This window comes from Magallana gigas, chromosome 1 (genome assembly GCF_963853765.1).
Source record: "Magallana gigas chromosome 1, xbMagGiga1.1, whole genome shotgun sequence".
Taxonomy (NCBI): Eukaryota; Metazoa; Mollusca; class Bivalvia; order Ostreida; family Ostreidae; genus Magallana; species Magallana gigas.
The window spans coordinates 5,288,594-5,309,929 of NC_088853.1; the positions used below are offsets into that span (position 1 = coordinate 5,288,594).

The 21,336-nt window shown below is 33.0% G+C and overlaps 1 protein-coding gene across 4 annotated transcripts in view; it reads left to right on the forward strand.

Annotated features, from left to right (window-relative positions):
* The window catches only part of LOC105319445 (dynein axonemal heavy chain 6), a 67,201-nt gene that overhangs the window by 12,325 nt on the left and 33,540 nt on the right, over window positions 1-21,336 (forward strand). For 3 of the 4 annotated variants that reach the window (XM_034465424.2, XM_066081400.1, XM_066081403.1), the window contains exons 11-12: window positions 18,623-18,806; window positions 20,186-20,257. In XM_034465424.2, the coding sequence (XP_034321315.2) occupies window positions 18,623-18,806; window positions 20,186-20,257 (256 nt within the window). The remainder of the gene's footprint in view (window positions 1-18,622; window positions 18,807-20,185; window positions 20,258-21,336) is intronic. The other variant, XM_066081409.1, reaches the window with a different exon arrangement.

A 21,336-nucleotide genomic window follows, 5' to 3' on the forward strand; every position in this document is an offset into this window, starting at 1 on the left:
TTGTTAAGGCATGCCATATTGTAGGGTATATTTTTGTACCTATCGGACGTCATCTTCCTGTTAAATGAGTACTTTGTTTATTTTAGCCAAAATTTTCAAACAAATTTTCCTCAAAGATTTCTCAGCAGCTATTTATCACAGATGCTTGAAATTTTAACACACTATTTGTTAAGGCATGCCATATTGTGGGATATATTTCTGTACCAATCGGATGCCAGCTTTCTGTTAAATGTCGACTTTGCTTATTTTGCATATTCACATCAGAGCGGGGGTATCACTAGTGAGCATTGGCTCACAGATATCTTGTTGTTACTAGCTGTGTATTGAAATAAAGGGCATCCATAAAATAATTAAAGGCAGTTAATTAAGGCAAACACTAGCATACTGAAATGAATATACTTTAAGATTTGGAGTAAATTGTCTGAATTCATCATTCCTGGATTTGTAGGCAGAGACAAGGCCAACAACATTGCAGTTCAGTAACTTCTTTAGATATCAGCAATGCTCTGTCACAGTGTGATTTCAGAAATGGTGCATTCAATTTCATCTTTTAATGGGTTTGGAGTCCATTTTATCTAGCTCAGATTTTATTTTCTGGATCATTGTGTTTATTTCTGAGTGCAAATAATTTTATATCTTGTCTATAGTTGTACTCAGTATCTGAGTAACTTCAATTAGCCTTTTGAACTGGGATGCTAGATGCAATCTCTTGATATTTGGGATAAAGATATTCCTCCATATCCTTTTAATCTCTCTTTTCAATACCTATGTTCTATGCCCTAGAAGATGCAGTGAATTACAGATAGGAGTGTCACATGGTTCACAGTAAAACTCGCATTGTTTTAATTAATAAGAAAACTAATGGTTTAGACATTTTGGACAGTTTGTAGTTGTCAAAACATTCATTCTTGAAATGAGTACAGTTCCCTAACTGATTTCTTCTTCTTCCTCACCTAATCACATCCATAGGTGAGCTCTGTGACCCATGGGCCTCTTGTCTACAGATATTCAACATTGGTTATTGACAACTGTTGAGTTGTATGACAGTAAGATTCTAGTACTGGTGTGGTTATCAGACATACTGACAAACAGTTTGATTAACATCTGTACTTTTCAATGATCTATAATTTAATTCTGGTTGTAATGCCTATTTTAATTGGCTAAACAAATCCATATACATCGTATAACAAAACTTGCCTATGTCACATGACGACGCACATGCGAAACATAATCAGCTAGATGTTACGTGAAATTTTCTGCAAATTAATACCATGTTACTAAATTGTTAGTTAATTAAGACAAGAGAAGTAACTCTGATTAAGGGTTAATCTATCTCCCCCAGGGTTGGCCGGGAAATACCACTGCTGGGAATTACCGGTGGTAAATACCGGTATTTCCCATTCCGGGTCAATACTACTGTTTTTCACTAATCTGGGAAATACAAATTTATAATCTTTATTTCTTTAATTTTTTCAATGCAAAACATATGTTTATGATAAAAGATATTAACAATAAGCATCAAAAACCAATTTATCCTACTTTCCCATTTCACTGCCAGTTTATGAATCTTAAATTCACCAATCACCTATTCCCAAAGACTTCTATAGCTGCTAAAGTACAAAGTTTAGTCCAGCTTTTTGAACTTCAAGTTTTCTGTTTTACAGATTTATAATTCAAAGCACAAAATAAACTGTTATAATTACTGTAGGTGTTACAAGTAACAATTAAGTAATCACACATGTTGTTTTAATAAATGACACTTGACAGTTTTGTGCTCCTGTTTTGGGGAGATATATACTATAAGTGTGGCTAATTGGCTTCTTCTTAGGTGAGTTGCATACTGAGGTAGTGACACAGTCACACTTTATTTTTCACAATTTTTTTGCACCATTTTCACATTCACCAAATAACCAGAAAATGGAACTTTTGATATCATGTTTATGATAACTGTATATAGATTCACCTATAACTGACTAGTCTTAAAAACAAAATAACAATGTTGTCAATGAATGAACCATGTTTGGAGTATTCATTAGAAGATATAACCAATGCATTACTGGGCAGTCAAAACTTGTTAAAATCAAAGAACATTATAAAATGTCAAAAAGCTGACAAGGTGTACTATTGTCTACATCCCTACAGATTTGATTAAGACTAATGTATAAGTTTGAATTTAGTACTATAATAAGTAGTTGTACTTTATTTCCCAGTATTTCCCGGGAAATACCAGTAATTCCCGGGAATTACCCGTATTTCCCACCGTCCTGGGAAATATGAGTTTTTCCCGCTTTTTGGCCAACCCTGATCTCCCCCTAAGGGAGCTCTTTATCTTGTAAAGGTTACTTTAGTGTTGATGCTGCATGAATAATAAAGCATATGGTCTATCAATGGTAGCACAGCGTGGTTCTGATCCACTGACCCCTGGGCCTTATTTTCTGATTTTAGTAGAAGAAAATTAAACTATTCTGGTTCTGTACCAGTTATCGGCTAAGACCAGTTATCGGCTAAACATAGAGTTCGGGTTAATAGCACGCGACTATCTGAGATTTTTTAATTCAGTGGTCTGTTTAGAATAAAGAAAAGTAAGTTTGCTTGAAAACTTTCTTGAATATGTTTTAAACATGAGCTTTAACGATCATTGTTTACCTCTAATTTACATTTTTGCACTTTCAGCAGTGGGGATGTGACGTAATAAGTTAAAAATAGAATATTACCTCTTTGTAATACATTAGTATATCCCTTAGATTTGATTTGACATATATTATCAATACATATAACATGCATAAACAAAGGGAATTCACTTAATTCCGAGAGATTCATAGCGCAGTTGAACGCCTGATTGCACAATTATGTATTGAATAGTCAACGATTTTGTGTATTGCCGTATGATAACAAACGAATAATTTTATGAGGTTTGTTTATGTATCATAACCCCTATGACCTTTAGTCTGACACCACAAGGGGCATAATTCAAATTACATTTAAGCAAAGTATAAAATCAACATGTACAGGGATTTTACTATGTTATTATCACGAAGCCGATAACTGGTACAGTAAATCATGAAAACTCGGCAAATTTGGGGCGTGCTAAAAATCACAGAACAAGATGTTTTGGGGTTCTAAATAATGATATAATCTAACAAATGGATAAATAAAACAGGGTATTATTTGAACTCGGAATAATTATTTAACTCGGAATTCTATTGAATTGTGATTTTAGCTGTAGTTGCTGTAGTTAGACATCAATTATGCAGTAATGATGATTTGTGCTGTAGAAGTTGGTACAATATATGTGTTAGAGGGTTATTTTTATCGATATAATTCATCATATGCTAATTCAAATTATCATTTGTAGTATACAAAATTATTTCATTTCTATTTAGTATATTATGTGTTCTTCATATTTATTTCATCGAAATATTTCATCATATATTATAATTCAATTCATCCATTATATGAAAATATGTTTTCTTCTTTGTTTGTTTATTCATTATTGTTTGTTTGTGTCTTTATTGTTTGTTTGTTGTGTCAGTAGAGTTTAATGAAAAAGGGGGGGGGGGGGTTAGTTACTCGAGTGCTAGTGTTAGTTGAGACATGCGCAGAAGGGTTAGTCCATGCCTGGCATGGACTAACCCTTTTGCGCATGCGTTAAATTCGAGTTTAGCTAATTTGGCCTAATCTGTAAAAAAAAAAAAGTTAGACCAACAAAATTACGATGTTTGTGAAGTATTACGCAAATTAAAAAGAATACACAAATTCCACTGTGTTGTCAGACTTCCACCGATATCGCAAGCTGCAAAATGTACACACGTAATCACCTATAAACTTCCATACGATAATATAATACAGCCCCGAACATCGTCACCAGAACTTTATGTTACCAGAAATTAACATCGGTGTTGACCGCGATCATAATATCCACAGCAGTGAATAGATATACAGCCAGTATCTCGCTAAAACGCCACGATGTGTACACACAGCCATTTCCATTTACTTCCAGATGCAGACTACAGAAAATCATCGTCACTTTTCAATTTCTGACGTCACGCACTCGATATTTCCCGAACTTTTTTCTGTACAGGCACTGCACAAATAACAAAGCCTACCAATATCGAAGAAATGCGTTTATAATATTGACACTGAATTATTGAACTGAATTAAACTTGTAAGCAAAAATCATAATTCAGTATTTATGTAGTTATTGATTCTAAAGAGAAAACGAAAGTGAACAGGCACTGGTGAATACAAGGCTTTAGAACATAAGTGCTGTTAAAGCGTAATATGCTTTTATTCTGTTAATGTTCATCTTATAACGGTCATATTCATTTATTTTTTATAACAGGGGATACTCAACATCATAGCCGACATTAGTAAGGTCACGGTTCTAGAAAAACCACAAACCACAATGCAATAACCTTCATTTAAAACTTGAAAAATCAGGATCCGCCCATGCATTTGTCTGTCAATAAGACCACCGTTTTTAGTGTGCAACTCAGGCAAAATCAACTTCAATATGACGTAGTTCGACTGTTACGTCATGTAGCTGGGATCCGAGATCCGATCAGTGATGAAAACTAACAGCGATGCATGTGAGAGAGAGAGAGAGAGAGAGAGAGAGAGAGAGAGAGAGTATTATTACAAGCAGCTACCGGAGAAAGAAACATGAATCCTTGTATTTTTGTCATAGGTGACAAGACATAGGCGTCGGAACCGGGGGGGGGGGGGGCTAAGGTGGCTTAGCCCCCCCCCCCCCCTACTTTTTTTTGCAAAGTTAGACCTAACCATTAGGCACATAACATCATAGAGGATTCAGCCCCTCTCGCAGCAAACATAATTGTTCGATATATATAACCTTGAAAAGATTGAAATATTGAGAAGTTGGATGCTGCGACCCGAGTTCGATGCCCGTGATCGACAACGGTTGTGTGTGACACGGTATGGTGGTCGCCCGCGCTAAGATATGTGGGTTTTCTCCAGGCACTCCGGCTTCCCCCCACACCAATGACCACCTCGCTCTAACATCCGTGCCAATGAAAGATATTAATTTAAGTTGTATAGCTTATAAATTATCAACCGTTGTGAAATAAATAAAGTTCAGTTTCAGTTTTTATCTTCCGAGCTCCTGAAAAAAAAAAGACAAGAAATGAAACTTGTCAACACTAAAATGACTTTATTCCCCTCCGTTTTATTTTGACTGAAGACTTTAAAATCATTCCCACAAGATCTTGGACTTGCGGTAGGACGCAACTATCTTTTTCTTGCGTCAAAAAAAAAAAATGAAAATGACGCTGGTTTCAAGCGAAATATACACCGATTGAGTAGTCTTAGCTCAAATGCGAGACAAATCTTGTTGATTTCATGTGCATACATGTATAACGATAATATACATGTATGTACAATGTACATGCATATACTATATATATACACACGTATAACTATAATATTTACTTAGTCTATTATTCATTTTACAAAATCCAGTAACAAACTTGTATTACTAGTATTTACTTTGCATGCAAACAACTTCTAACAATTTTTAATTTAAAAGGAGGTTTGAATTCTTATACATGTAGGCGAAGCGTATGGGAAAGCGCGAAGCGCCCATTGTATTATACATACTAGTATACCATAAGAACGTGTATCCCACTGCATTCCCCTGGGGCGCCCCCTCCAAATCACGATACATACAGAGTGTAAACTGTACTCCTCTACACCAAGTCCCTTGTACAATTTGTACAGTGCTGTTTGCAGTTATTGGTTAGCTTGTAGGCCTATCGAACAAAGCTGCATGGACTGATCATGGCATCAAAAGTTTACATCGGAAAGTGATTGCATTGAAAAGGGAATGGTTTAATGTATCTTATTAATACCTGACAATTAATTCTTTTATAAAATTATTAACAAATCGTGTGCATTTACATGTACTTTGATAAAGGGAAAATATGGATCCATCTGCACTCCATTGTTGGATGATAAATCAACAACTTGACCACCCTTGAATTGCCGGCGATGTCTGCCCCTTTCACCGAGATGATCATCAATGTGGACATTCAGGAGGATTACATTCAATCTTTTTGTCAGACTGTTTTGTGCCAGTTTAGCTACTGATTTGAAATACATGTACCAGAAAATTACCCGCAATATTTTAATGCGGTGATGTCATGAGTTCGAATTCCGCTGGGGCTTTTATAATTTTTCCCTTTCAACAGTTTTAAAACGTATTTTTTGGTAAAATATTGTGAAATTTAGAAGTTCTAAAACGGTGAAACTATTTTGATTGTTGTGTGATCTTATCCACATTTATAATGACAGGTGCTCCATACCACCTTAAAAAACCTTATTTTTCTTTCTTTTTTACTATTTATCAACTTGGCATAGAAATAGTAATCAAAGTTTAGAATTTAACAAGTATCACATGAATAACATATGTTTTTGTCAATTCAGAATTGCTGGTCCATGATTCATGAGTCTATTCAGCATTTTTAAAACAAGAACATTAATGTTGGATTTTTTTGAAACCAAAGTGAACTAATGATAAGATATTTGGGTTTCAAAGTATGTTTTTGAAATATTGTTTGCCTATTTTGTCTCTCTTATGACGATCATTAAACAATAAGAAATGTAATACAATTAAGTTTCTTGGAGCAGATGGTGTCTAAACAAAATGTTGTAAGTGGCGTGATAAATATAAAATCATAACTTTTTCGACAAGATCTCGGAAGACTCTTGCTGCAGATTCACCGATTTTACATGTACATCACAATTATGTATTTTAGAAAGAAAAAAGATTTGAAATCAACGCTAAATATGAAATTTTGCAATATTATTCTTATTGAGAAAGTATAACTGTTCACCAACCATTTAATTAGATACCTTTGAATAGAGTAAGTGAGAAAAGATCACGGAATACAATTATACAATGTACATGTAATACATGCAATATACAATTATAATTCTACGCACTATTTAAATTATATCCATACGATCACATATTACAGTTACAACTTGGTTTAAACATAAAATTAATAAAGTATTTACTTAAAAAAGAATATTTGAACCACAAATCCACCGTAATAGTCTAATTTTTGCGTGTCTGGTAGTTTTAAAGGAGGGGTATTATTTCTGTTTTTCTCTCATAAATAAATAAATATTTTTATTCTTAAATCCGCCATTTAACAGCTACATGTAAATACCGCGTGTTACATCGTGTTGCACCACGATGCGCCGTGTAGCACCGTGTTTATTTTTTCCCGTTCCGAGGCCGTTGCAAAGAACAAAAGATCAAGTGTCTTCCACGCTCAGCGGAACATGCATTTTATCCATCGGACACCTCCATTATTTCAACGTAAATCCCACCGGCGCTTTGATAAATTTTGCCTTTCAAAAAAGTTCCAAGCATATTTTTCATTGTAAAATTTGAATATCAATAACTGGTGAAAGGATTTTGATTCTAATGTTTTTTATCCACAATTATTGAACCAAAATGATCGGAACAAAATTTAACGGAACTTTCGATCTCTCGAACTCTTGATCTCTCGAAGTTTACACCAGACGAGCGTTGGTAAAACGGTCGCCTGGTCCCATGAGTTCGAGTTATCGAGATTCGCTATTTTTAAATAACGATGATGCCAGCCTCAATTCCCATTTATGAAGACTTGACTAGTTCGAGAGACATAAATAACATTTGTTATTTATGTCTCTGCTAGTTCTTTTATATATTGCACTGATGTACATGTATATTAACAATAATTTGCATGCATGTATACTTTTACCTACTATTAAAATATAACTCAATGATTTATAACAAGATGGATGTAATTTTAAACAGTAAAATGCTACCATTGATGATGCATATAGAATAGGTATTGCGGTCATTGCAAACAAAAATAAGATGTTGCAGTTTCTGTGCAATGTTTTCCTAAATGTGTTGCAGATAAAATGGAATCAAAGTACTGAAGACAGAAGTACTGACGGGAGTTGATTTTATTGATCATTGTTTATTTTTTTTAAATCAACGACGTTATTTCGCATGGCAAGTATATGTAGTTTCATAGTTTTATTTGAATAATTTCGCACATCTTTTCCGAGCTATATGTCAAAACAGTTTCACTTCCGGTTTGCCAGGGTAACTGCATATTATAGGAGAGTTGATAAAAATCAACTCTCCAAAAATTAAAGTTAAAGAATTTGATGTTAATCTTTTTTACATGCAACCTTATACATAAAACTGCGTTGAATTTTATCGGAAAAGTTTGTACTAACTAGATAGGTAATTTTGGAAATGTCAGATTAGTGTAAATTGAACGCTTGTCAATGTAATATACTGGCATTTTGCATGCATGCTTCATTTTTTTCAACTTAACTTATATACGGTGTGAATTCTGCGTTATAAAAAATATGTGTGAATAAGACGTGTAAACTGTCTATATCACGCCTGCGAATATGTTCGGAATGTTTTCTTTATCGTTGCTAAGTATATGAGAAATCCAGAGTTGCTCGAATGAAAGTTCACGAGACTTCCCTGAGATTTCTTCAGTTCCTGTGAAATTTTGAGCGGAAGTATAAGTGTTCAGATAATAATCTCAAAATACGTAAGTACTGGTCGTTTTTTTTATATCACATCCTACTTTGATTTATGTCAAAACATGAAAATCTATTAAAATATATGTCATATTTTATCATCAAGCGGTTATTTAAACTAAACGATGATATCCAGAAAAGAGTTAAACTATCCTACACGTGGTTAAAAATGTAAACATTGGGTTGCTTGATAAAATCATAGCCATGTTTTATACTTTTGGTGCACAATACCATGCTTTAAAAAAAGAATGGATGTCTGTTTTGTATAAAAACTGAGTATATCGTAACATTCTGCTTAAAATAGCAATCGCAACTTCTCCGGCCTTTCCGGCAGGCTCGGAAAAACACCTCGAATGTATTAACATCACCGGATGTTAGAATTTTATACAAAATGGAGTCGCTTCCCATTAAAATAAGTATCGGCTAGACAGTCTTGTATGTCGCTTCTGTGTTATATTTTAGTGTATATCGTTTACCTTAATGAAGTATAGCTCACATCTCAACAGATCATGAAATGTGTTGTATTTATATCAAGTTCTATAAAAAGGGGGTTGTCATTTACGCCTAGGTAATACATTCGAGGTGTTTTTCCGAGCCTGCCGGAAAGGCCCGAGAAGTTGCGATTGCTTAAAATAGTATAGTCTGTTTTACTATCGAGTATTACTAGGTCAGGCGCGGATCGAAAATTAATCCTAAATGGAGATCGCTACTTAGCATGTTAGTTGTTGCAGCAGCAGAATTTCTAGAAGTTATTTTATTCACTTATTAATGAAGATAATGTTTAAAATCAATAAACGTCTAGTTTTTATATTTGATTACATGTACCTAGATACTAGGAAAAGGACTATTAACACAAGGCACGATTTTTTTCTGCGAAACTGAAAGGGTCAAATAAAACCACGTGGTCTAAATTGAAATGACAATAACATTTGCAGGGGTGATTTTTTGAGGATAGATAGGATACTATACAATAGAATATCAATAAATCTCATGATTAAATTTCATTCTAAATTTTTGAAAACAATGCATATTTACCATAACATCGATTTATAACCCTTAAATATGTTAAATAATTGGAATAAGTTGATTTAAACTGGCGTATGCGTGTCAAAACCTCCTAATAGTGTCATTTTTAGAATCAATCCTTCTCTTTCATAAAGTGGGTCTGATCTCCATATTTTTGTCATAGTCTATATAAGGTGTAAAGGAAATCAAACCAATTTCAATCAACAAAAACGTGGAGAGATGACCCACTATACTTTATAATAAAAATGTCATTTTGTATCGTAACAATTGAACGTTTTAGAAAAATATTACAAGTCCGTAAATTCGTGGTTGAAGTCGTATGTAACAATAGAGTTTGTTGTGACTGAAATGGCTCAGTGGTTAGTAGAGCACAGACATTCGGTAACATTATAGAGCTAGGGTTTTTAGGTTGTAGGTTCGATACCACCAAAACCTTATATAAATTTATATTTTTTTTTCCTTCTTGTTTGTTAAAATATTCAAAACTGAATATAGTTAGAAATTGTGCTTTTGTAAACTTGTATTATAACATTATCAAGTATATTTAGTTGGAAAAAAATAAACTTGAAATTGTATTTTACGACTAAACCAAATGGGCATTTGCGCTATCTTGTTCCTCAATCTTCTTGGAATTAAAACATTTTCTTCTGAACAAGGGATTTCAAAACAATATATTTACATTAACCGAATATGATTCCCTCTATTTCTTACGGAAACTTTAAGTTATTTTATAGCACTATAGAAAAATCACGGACTGCACGAGATAATCTTGAAGATGTCAGACTTAATTAAATTCCCACAGGAAACAATATGACTGTTTCTATTAGCAAACGTACTGATGTACATTAACAATTATTGGGTGAATTTTACCTACTTTTTACAATCAATTTATTTAGGAAAGATGTAAATGTAAACAATGAAATGCTTTCTTTGGTGATTCAATCAGGGTTATGAAGGTAGCGATCATTGTAGAAAAATTACATAACCCGTTAATGATGATGATTCTATTTCATACGGAAATTGAATGTACATTCATAGCTCTGTAGAAACTGACAGGACTGAAATTACACGCCCCGTTTATCGATTGTTTGCAACCTTCATTAACCTTTGAAAAACTCATGCATCATGACGATGTCAGACTCCAATTCCCATTAACAAAAACAAATTTCTTACGGAAATTTATAATGGGAAACTTTTACACTCATTAATTGTTACAGTTGTTAAAAACCTTTTTCACGTTAGGGAAAAAATTTTTCCGCGCTTTTTGTATAACATTTTTTACATTATCCAACAACCTTTGGACCGCATCTGCACGATATATAATATACATGTTTCATGAATATACACGTTCTATATATTGAAGCATATTCATAGTTTCATTTAAAATGCACACAAGCACACAGTGCACAGAAAATGTTAAAATTCTCCAACGATGTCTGCTCCCTTCACCGAGATAATTATCAACGTGGAAATTCAGGAGGATTGCATTCAAACAAATTTCATTAAATTAGGAAAATCGGGGGGTTGCATATATAAAATATCATTATGAGCTTTATCACATGCAATGTGCGGACAATAGAATGAACATGGATGCGTGATACTGGAATTTTCAACGTTCCAAGACAGGACTTAAGATGTACAGGATTGTCCACAAATGAGCGTTATTCTGATCAGTTTTTCGTGTTCATTTATTAATTGTATTGTATACATGTACATTTACATGTATGACTGCAGGTTTTATTCAATGCAAACATGTTGAAGTTTTGAATTTTGGCTTGAAGATTTCTCCCGACAATACGCTGAATATTAGAAGCTCTATGTGCCGTTATAACTATTTTCCTTCCATACAAGATAACGCTCGGCAATAGAATTGTTTGCAAGTTCTCGTATTATATCGTAATTTCAAGTTGATATCGTTTAGCCTCTGAAAAATGAATCATTAGGCTAATATCGTAAAAATTTACACATAAGAGAATATGTTGCGTTTGTAATCGAACATCTCATCTGAAAAAAAGAGCAGATACGTATACAGCTAATTTGGACTATAAAATGCATGTATAAGTCGTTTCACTTCAATGTTGATAAATACTTGTCAATACGCTTATGATACGCTTGTCAATGCTTATAATACATGTAGGTATGTGTATGTATAGCACTATTTTCTACAGTCGCTGCACGTGTAGTGATAGTACTATATAATCGATAATCTGTTTTTTCCAAATTGATTTGTATTCATATATCAACGTGTATAGCATGGTTGATGAGTTTGCAAATGCTTTAATTTCAATAGCTAGTATACGTAATTGTTACAGTATACATATTTTGTGACGATTATAGACACATGCATTCCCGTATCATTATATACGCGTCGTGCATTCATCTTTTACAGTACACACGTATCTAAAGTATATTCATGAAAACTTTATTGTAGTATTTTAAATATATTATATATTTACTCTCTCTCTCTCTCTCTCTCTCTCTCTCTCTCTCTCTCTCTCTCTCTCTCTCTCTCTCTCTCAATAGCTGTATGCACTGATCAGTCTGAAAAAATTACTTGACTTCTAGGTAAATGACGTAACAGTCATTACTACGTCATATTTATGTGGATCTTGCCAAACTTGCACACTAAAATCGGTGCTTTTATCGGCAGTGAAAAACAGGGGTGGATCCTGAAATTTCAAAATTTTAATTGATTTTTTCATGCACAACGGTGTGTTTCTTTTCTTAATCCTAAACACATGTCATTACTATCAGAAAGGAAAATTGTAAGATAGTTAAAATGAAACCAATTATGCAATAAATAAATATTTAGAGATTAAAAATCTAAATATAACGTACATAACACTGTGAACCATGCCTATAAGAAAGAACATAATTTCGGGAATTTTCCTATATGAATAACATTAAATTTGGTCAGCCACGATCTTGCTATTTACAGCACGGACGATTGATACATGCATTGGTAACATAATTTCTTTATTCATTTTAAAGTATAACCTAACATTACATAGCAAGTTTTGGGGTGAAAAGTTCGGGAAATATCGAGTGCGTGACGTCAAAAATTGAAAAGTGACGATGATTTTCTGTAGTCTGCATCTGGAAGTAAATGGAAATGGCTGTGTGTACACATCGTGGCGTTTTAGCGAGATACTGGCTGTGTATCTGTTCACTGCTGTGGATATTATGATCGCGGTCAACACCGATGTTAATTTCTGGTAACATAAAGTTCTGGTGACGATGTTCGGGGCTGTATTATATTATCGTATGGAAGTTTATAGGTGATTACGTGTGTACATTTTGCAGCTTGCGATATCGGTGGAAGTCTGACAACACAGTGGAATTTGTGTATTCTTTTTAATTTGCGTAATACTTCACAAACATCGTAATTTTGTTGGTCTAACTTTTTTTTTTTTTACAGATTAGGCCAAATTAGCTAAACTCGAATTTAACGCATGCGCAAAAGGGTTAGTCCATGCCAGGCATGGACTAACCCTTCTGCGCATGTCTCAACTAACACTAGCACTCGAGTAACTAACCCCCCCCCCCCCCCTTTTTCATTAAACTCTACTGACACAACAAACAAACAATAAAGACACAAACAAACAATAATGAATAAAAAAACAAAGAAGAAAACATATTTTCATATAATGGATGAATTGAATTATAATATATGATGAAATATTTCAATGAAATAAATATGAAGAACACATAATATACTAAATAGAAATGAAATAATTTTGTATGCTACAAATGATAATTTGAATTAGCATATGATGAATTATATCGATAAAAATAACCCTCTAACTCATATATTGTACCAACTTCTACAGCACAAATCATCATTACTGCATAATTGATGTCTAACTACAGCAACTACAGCTAAAATCACAATTTAATAGAATTCCGAGTTAAATAATTATTCCGAGTTCAAATAATACCCTGTTATAAGGAGTTCACCATTTAAAGTATGTCAAGTGTTATCCAAAAATATCAAGAAATAAGGAAATACGAAAAGAAAACGTTAAATTTTAGCCGATAACTGGTACAGTGCCAGTATGGAAAAAATTTCATTTCTACATATGTTTTATCAATATGATATAGCATTGCTTGGGACAGTTAACACATTTTTATAAACCGCTCCACAAATAAAGCGCAAACTGCCCCAAAATGTGTTATATCGTATAACAGATGGTAGAAATTAAATACCGGTATAACCAATTAGAAAGTGTGTTGTCACTCAACACAATTAATGCTATATCCACCATGGTGTATACCTCATGCAAGATTAATTTATTCCTTAATTAAATAAATCCAATGAGTAAGTCAATAATCCATCAATTATGAAGTCCAACATTTTGCAAAGTAAGCTCTTGTATTTTCATTTTAAAGAGTTAAAAAACCAATCATATTTAAGGCTGGTAATTTTTTATTCATATCAAAATCAATCAATCTGTAGTACATATTTGATTTATCACATCACTATCTTCAGTCAGTCAGTAAATATACAAAAGTGATTTAAACTTGTATATTAATATGAACCAATCAGTCCTATTTTAGTTTTTAGAAACACAAATTATTTACACATGTATATTTTTACATCTGTAGTTCATGTTGATGGTAATGGTTCTTAGATTCAATATAATGTTCTTAAACACACTAAGTATATCAACATGTGATTATATTTACATTTACTTTCTTTCTCCCTATCAAATTGCATTGTTTTATTTGAGTGATATTTACGCATAACTTTCTAGAAGAACATGACTGACTCTCCTCCCAACTTCAAGCCAGATCACGACCTGATATTATACTATTTCTTGATGTAAGCATATTTTAACAGTAAAATGAATTAAATTGAATGATTTATTAGTATATTAAAAGTAAATTCATCAAATTACAGAATGAAAAATAAAATTCTCTTATAGGTCAAATCTCTGTGCACTATTTTTGTCAGCATGATTCGGCTGATCCAATATGGCTCTTTCATTAATTGCACATTACTCGTTGAATAAGGCAGAGATTTTGAAAAAATAAATCATGTTTTCGGGAAGAGAATAAATGTTAAAAAACGTAAATATAAGCATTGAATCATTATTTTTTTGAAAGATGTGGTATACAAATGTGCATACAAATTGAATAACGCGCTAGCACACATTATTCAATTTGTATGCACACACCGTTGCAGTTATGAGACCACGTCTTTCAATTCAAAGTACTGAATAACTGACGGGAGTTGATTTTGTTGATGTTTATTTATTTTAAATCAATGATGTTATTTTGCATGACAAGTTCATGTAATTTCTAATTTGAATTACGCACATTTTTATAATACGAATTTTTTTACTTTTTTGACAATAATGTCAAGAAACCCCCATATGAATCATGTTAAATAATCTTTAAAGATAAAATTAATTCAAGCAAACTATGTATCAGTAATAGAAATATTTCTGGAAAATTGTATTGATCCAAGCAATATTGAATTCTAGTCTCGTTCAACCAAACGCTCGGCTGACACCGTAAATCTCCGACAAGGATATATGGAGACAGCCGAGCGTCGGGTTGAACGAGACTATATTGAACTCTGGCGTAAGAATACATATGACTACAAAAACTATTTAAATTGTTTGTACCATTTAAAATCTGACTATTTTCAAGGTATTTATAAATAAGTTTAGTTGAAAAACAATGCTTTAGCATACATTACATCGAATTTTTCAATTATTTTCAAGAACTAAGTCTTGTCAGCAGCAATGATTTGTGCTGAGGTCCAAACACTGTTTCACTTTCGTTTTGTTTGAGTAACTGCATAGGAGAGTTGATTAAAATCAACTCCCAAAAATAATGATTCAATGCTTAAACATATACAAGTAAACCCGTACATAACAGTCATATATAGATATATATATATTGACATGTAATATCACTCTGCTCATATCTAGAACATATATTTAGCATACAGTATGTTATTACATGTACCTCCTATAATACATCTAAACTCAATCAATTTGTTGACAATTTACAATTTTGCTTTACCTAAAAGGTTTTAAACCCAGTTAAAAATTGTTTATAGGGAATATTGTATTTTCTTCACTTTACCTGTGCCCACCTCAGCCATAAAAAGGTTGTCTCTGGTGTCCACACATAAACCCACTGGCCAGAGACAGTGGTCAATGTAGCGGAGGAAATGTCCGTTCTGATCCAGGATATGGATACAGTGGTTCCTGTAGTCTGCTGTCAGAATCCGACCCTGTCTGTCTGTTGTGATGCCGAGTGGATAGAATGATCCCTTGGTATTAGAGGGAGGACCAGTGTAGGTAAACCGGAGTTTTCCAGCCTGGTTGACCACCACTACTGCACCGGCGCCGTAGTCTGACACACAGATATCTAGGTTCCTGTTCTCACTAAGATATTTATATCCACCAGATGAATAGAGAGGTTGTCCTTTGACACTGTATTGAATACTTTGTTTCATTGTGTAGCCAGAAAAACGCACAACTTTTGATTGTTTATCATCATCCATATTCATGACAACCAGGAGGTCACCAGGGGAGGTACTACAGACACCAAGAGGTTTCCACCCCTGTAGTCTGATCACTGTCTGTATCTGTGTATTCTTCACTATGTTCACAGTTCTATCAATGTAATCAGTATAAACTAGATCCCCACTCCTTGTCACTGCTATGTCGTATGGATACTTCCCTGACTTGGTTTGGACTGAATATTGTAGTTCTCCTTGAAGGTTATAGAGTCTCATTTTTTTTTCATTACCACACATCCAAATATCTTCATCACTCAGACAGGACACACTGCATAATCCAATAGGATATCCATATTTGGTGTTTATCTCTGTGATGATCCGTGGAACATCAATGAGTGGTCTGTCTGGAGGAGAGGACTCAGCACCGGGAGAATCCATTGTGTACCCATGTTCTTCTGTTTTGATTGATGACGTTGAGAGAAGACCAAACTGTTGATAAAGCTGTTCTGTGTTTATCCTCTGAGGAATAAAAGTTGGTAAGGAAATTGTGAGTTTAAAGGGCAATCTTTTGAATTTATTAATCTGGGATTTGTAGGCAGAGACAAGGCTGACATCACTGGAGTCCAGTAACTTCTTCAGATCAGCAATGCTCTGTGTGATTTCAGAAATAGTGCATGTGATTTCTTCTTCCTGTTTTTTTAGACTAGGCAGGAGTTTGGAGTACATTTCATCTAGCTCTGATTTTATTTTCAGAATAACAGTTTCTATTTCTCTGTGCAAGTCTTCTCCATGTTTGTCTATAGCTGTTCTCAAATTCTGTGAGTTTTCACTCCAATTAGATTTTTGAACTGGTTTAATGCTAGATGCAATATCTTGATATTTAGGATATATATATTCCTCCAATTCTGTTTTATCTCTCTGTATAGCTTCTTTCTTGACTACAAAGGTTTTTAAAATATCCACTATATTGTGTCCTTTATGTTCAGCAGAGAATATACAGTGACTACAGATAGGAATGTCACATTGTTCACAGAAAAGTTCACATTGCTTTGAGGGATGTTTAGGACATTTTGTGTAAATAAGAGTAATTTTCCGCTTATCAAATGACACAACTTTGTGTTCTTTGGACAGATCTGAGAAATGTTCCCCCACACAAGCTTTACACAAATGTAATTTACAAATGACACAGTGTAAAGGGGGGACCGGGGTGTCACAGAGATGACAACGTACTACATCTTGGAGGCTGTACTCAGGGTCCATAGTCAGATGTCTGAATGTATTTAACATGCAGAAAGGAAGATCCTGGGAAAAAAGGGAACCATGCATGATTATAAGCCACATCATTTAATGAGTATTGAATTTTTATTTGCTTTTCATTTCACAGTGCAAATTAAACAGTGAAATGTGTGAAGACGGCTCAATGAATATTATTATTTTGGCAAACAAAATTTTTGTTGATAACCCTTAATTTTGACAGACCTTTTTTAATTCTTCAGTCATAATTTTTTTTTATTATATGTAGAACTAGAATTTATATATCATTTGATTGATATCACATATTACCCTTATTATAATATGATATTCAAGAGAAACAAATTTAACTTACCTTAGTCTTTGATTTATATATTCGTGGACAACAAAGGCATGGCACACAAGCTATAACCATATGAAATCAGGTGGTGGCCGGTTGTAATGTTACAACATGATAAGATAATTCATATCAGTCTGAAGTACAATGTTGTTCAAGTATAAACAGTTAAATGTAGATTACCGTACATTGGCCTACCTAGTTTATCTGTTTCAATGTAAATTACATGTACACAAGAAACCAATGTGAACAAAAGCATGTGTAAAACAATACATATACTGAGCTGATAAAGTAACTTAATGGAAATATTTTGTAACCATGATCTTATATGTATCAGACTTGGTGAGAGATTTACCCCAGGTATCAGACTAAAGAATACTATTTTTAGTCATCTAATATATATACAAGGTACCTTCATTGACATTTGGACATTAAAATAACCTGATCAATGTCCCTGGAATCATACAAGGAAAATTACTTTATAATTATTTGATATATATATATATATATATATATATATAATTATACCAGTATATGTAACAAAATGATGATTAAGCTATAAATAAGATTTAATAAATTGATGTAATCTTTAATATTCCTTTCTTCAATGTGACATCACATTAAAATTATTTTGATCAATCATGCCAAATGCTGTAATTGAAATAATGACCTCTGGGAGAATAGGCACACTAAATAAAAATACACAATAAACACACTAAAAAATAAGGGCCTACAAGGGTGAGGATTATAGGGCCAAAATGAGGGATCAGGTTTTTTAACATGCATATATGAACTTGAGCTTCAAATGTGGTCTGAAGTTCTCAGTAATGTGGAAGCAACTGTTTGAGTGAAATTGTTTTGTGGTGGCATATCGTGCTTACAGGCCTCTTAAAGTTTGTCACAATTGATTCTCTTTAATTTAATTAATTCTTTGTGTTCTACTCCTTGTACAGCTTCATCCGGCTGGCTGACTACCTGATTGTGAACACGATGCATGTTCTGGCTGTGAACTCGGTGTCCACGCTGCTGAACTACCTGTCTGAACAACTCCAGAACACGCCCACTCTGGAACAGATCCAAGGGTTCGCTGAGGAGGCCAAGCAGGCGGCCGATGAACTCAAGGAGGACCCAGAAACTGTAAGTCACACCCCCACCCACCCACGACCCCGACACCCCACTACTCTACAACAGTTACAGCTTCATTGTCATGTGATTTTTGCCTGCATATACTTCATATGATTACATATTGTAAATATGATTTTGAAATTAAATTATTTTTTCATTGACCGTAAGTCACACACTCCATCCAATGTTTTATATATATTTTTTTAAATCTAACACTGTCTCTGTTTCATTTTTCTTTAGTATTTTTTTTTATTTGAGTGGAATTCTGCAGATTTCCATTATGCAAATTAATACAAAATGAAAAAAATAAATAAAAATAATGATGATTTGGCAATCATTGCCATAGACACTGAATTAAATCCATATCATTCCCACAAGCTCCATCATCACATAAAAACATCAACAACTTCCCCACCTGATATCAACCATGTGTGACATCATTTTGGAAACATCATGTCATATGACTTTTTATCCAATCAAATTTTTCCTTTTGTACAATATTGTGACATTGTATTTATTGCTGTGTGGCCATTGCCTATTTGTATGCCGTGTGATCTTACACAGTAACTTTGCCTTCAGATACTGATTTTACATCATTATCATTGCATGAGTGTGTGAATTAAATGCATATACTTACTTATTTGGCTGAAAAATACTCACATACCCATTTTGGCTGAGATTTGCTTAACATATTGATATTTTAGCATACCTCAACTTTTCTGTTGAATATAAATTTCAAATGTACGGTATTTATTTTTTCCCTCCCTCCCCCTCTGAAAATGAATGGATTCAGTATCAATGATTCAGTATCAATGATTCAGTATCTATTATACAGTATCAATGATTCAGTATCAATGATTCAGTATCAATGATTCAGTATCAATCATTTGGTTGCTTATTTATCCTTAATTATTTGATGAGAGAGATCCCTATTAATAACAAAAACTCGTATTTTGGTTTTTATTTAAACCCTGCGGTGACATTGAAATTGATGCTTTTACCCACATATCTAAGTTTCATACATTATAAATATTGTTTTTTTTAAATGAATTCTCATCACTTACCCTATATATATATTACACATATAATTTAAAAAATGACGAAAACTCCTTTTTTGAGTTTTATATGATAATTAAAAAGCCTAATTTTTCATTAAATATTTTGAATATAAAGAATGATAAAGAAATTGATTTATAGATAAAAAGTTGCATTTGAAGTTTTCACAAACTCTATGTGATAAAAAAAATATAATCAAAAGTAAAAACCCTTACTCATTCAATATATCCCAAAATCACAAAAAGGCAAATCAATATGAATAAGTTAAATATCAGGATACATATCTGATGACCTAATTGTTTAATCCCTTTTTGTGCCGGTCCATGCTCATGCAGAGAGAAGAGAAAAAAGCCGAGAAAGCTCGACAAGAAAAAGAGAAAAGCGAGAAAGGGAAGCTGGAGGAACAGGTAGAAGAGTTATCTCCCTTTTTGCTTGGTATATACAGTAGTTATCACCCTTTCCCTGTAGTTATTTCCCTTTGCTATGCTTCCAAGCACAGTTATCTTTTCCTGCTTTAGGTATTTCAGTTTCATGGAATTCCGTTAGAACATAAGCAATTTATGGTGGAGGTAGAATGTTTATGTAGGTTAATTGTCTACCAGTGTTGGAATACTGATATTTCATTGAATTAATCCTCATTAACTGTCATCAAAGGTTTGCTAAATGTTTGTTTTTCACATTCAACACATGATATAAGTAATAATTGTGTGTTATTAATTTGATATGACGTGCTAACCTCTAAAAGAAATCACCAGTTTTCTTTGACCACCAGTTTGGAATTTCTGTCCACCTTTGTGTCATAATTTTACTAATCCAATTTGTAGCTGTCTTTCATCATTATTGGAATATTTTTTTTTCTGAAATAATTAGATATTCCACATTTTTTAAATATTTGTGACTTTATTACTCCTAGTATATAGATTTTTTTCTGCAAACCTTTGTAATAGAATAATTGTTCTCAAAATAATGATATATTATATATAATAATAAAACAATGATAAGTCAAATTGTTATGACAGATATGAATTAAAACCATGATTTCAGTTTATGATTAATATACCTACCGGGTAATTTTCTTTTATTACCTGAGTTATTAGAACACTCTTTAGTAGCTAATGTTAGTAACTATCTGTGTAAGTAATTATAAGTTCATTTTATTTTCATACATAACAAAACAAGCATATTAGTATCAATTTCAAAATACCTTACTAAGGATGTTTTATTTCAAAAACAGGTATTTAGTGTTAAACTTTCAGTATTTTATAAGAATTAAAATAAATAATAGAAATTTACATATAATTCACTTGGGAAGAACTGTAATTAAAGAAATGAATATTTAGATAAACTATCATCTGAATTAAACTCTGAATTGTGAACAATCTGCAGAAATACAGGTACAGATATTAAAAAAAAAAAAAAAAAAGTATTAAAAAACATTAATAATTGTACAAAATAAATTTGAGCCTGATCTGATCAGAGAGTTATG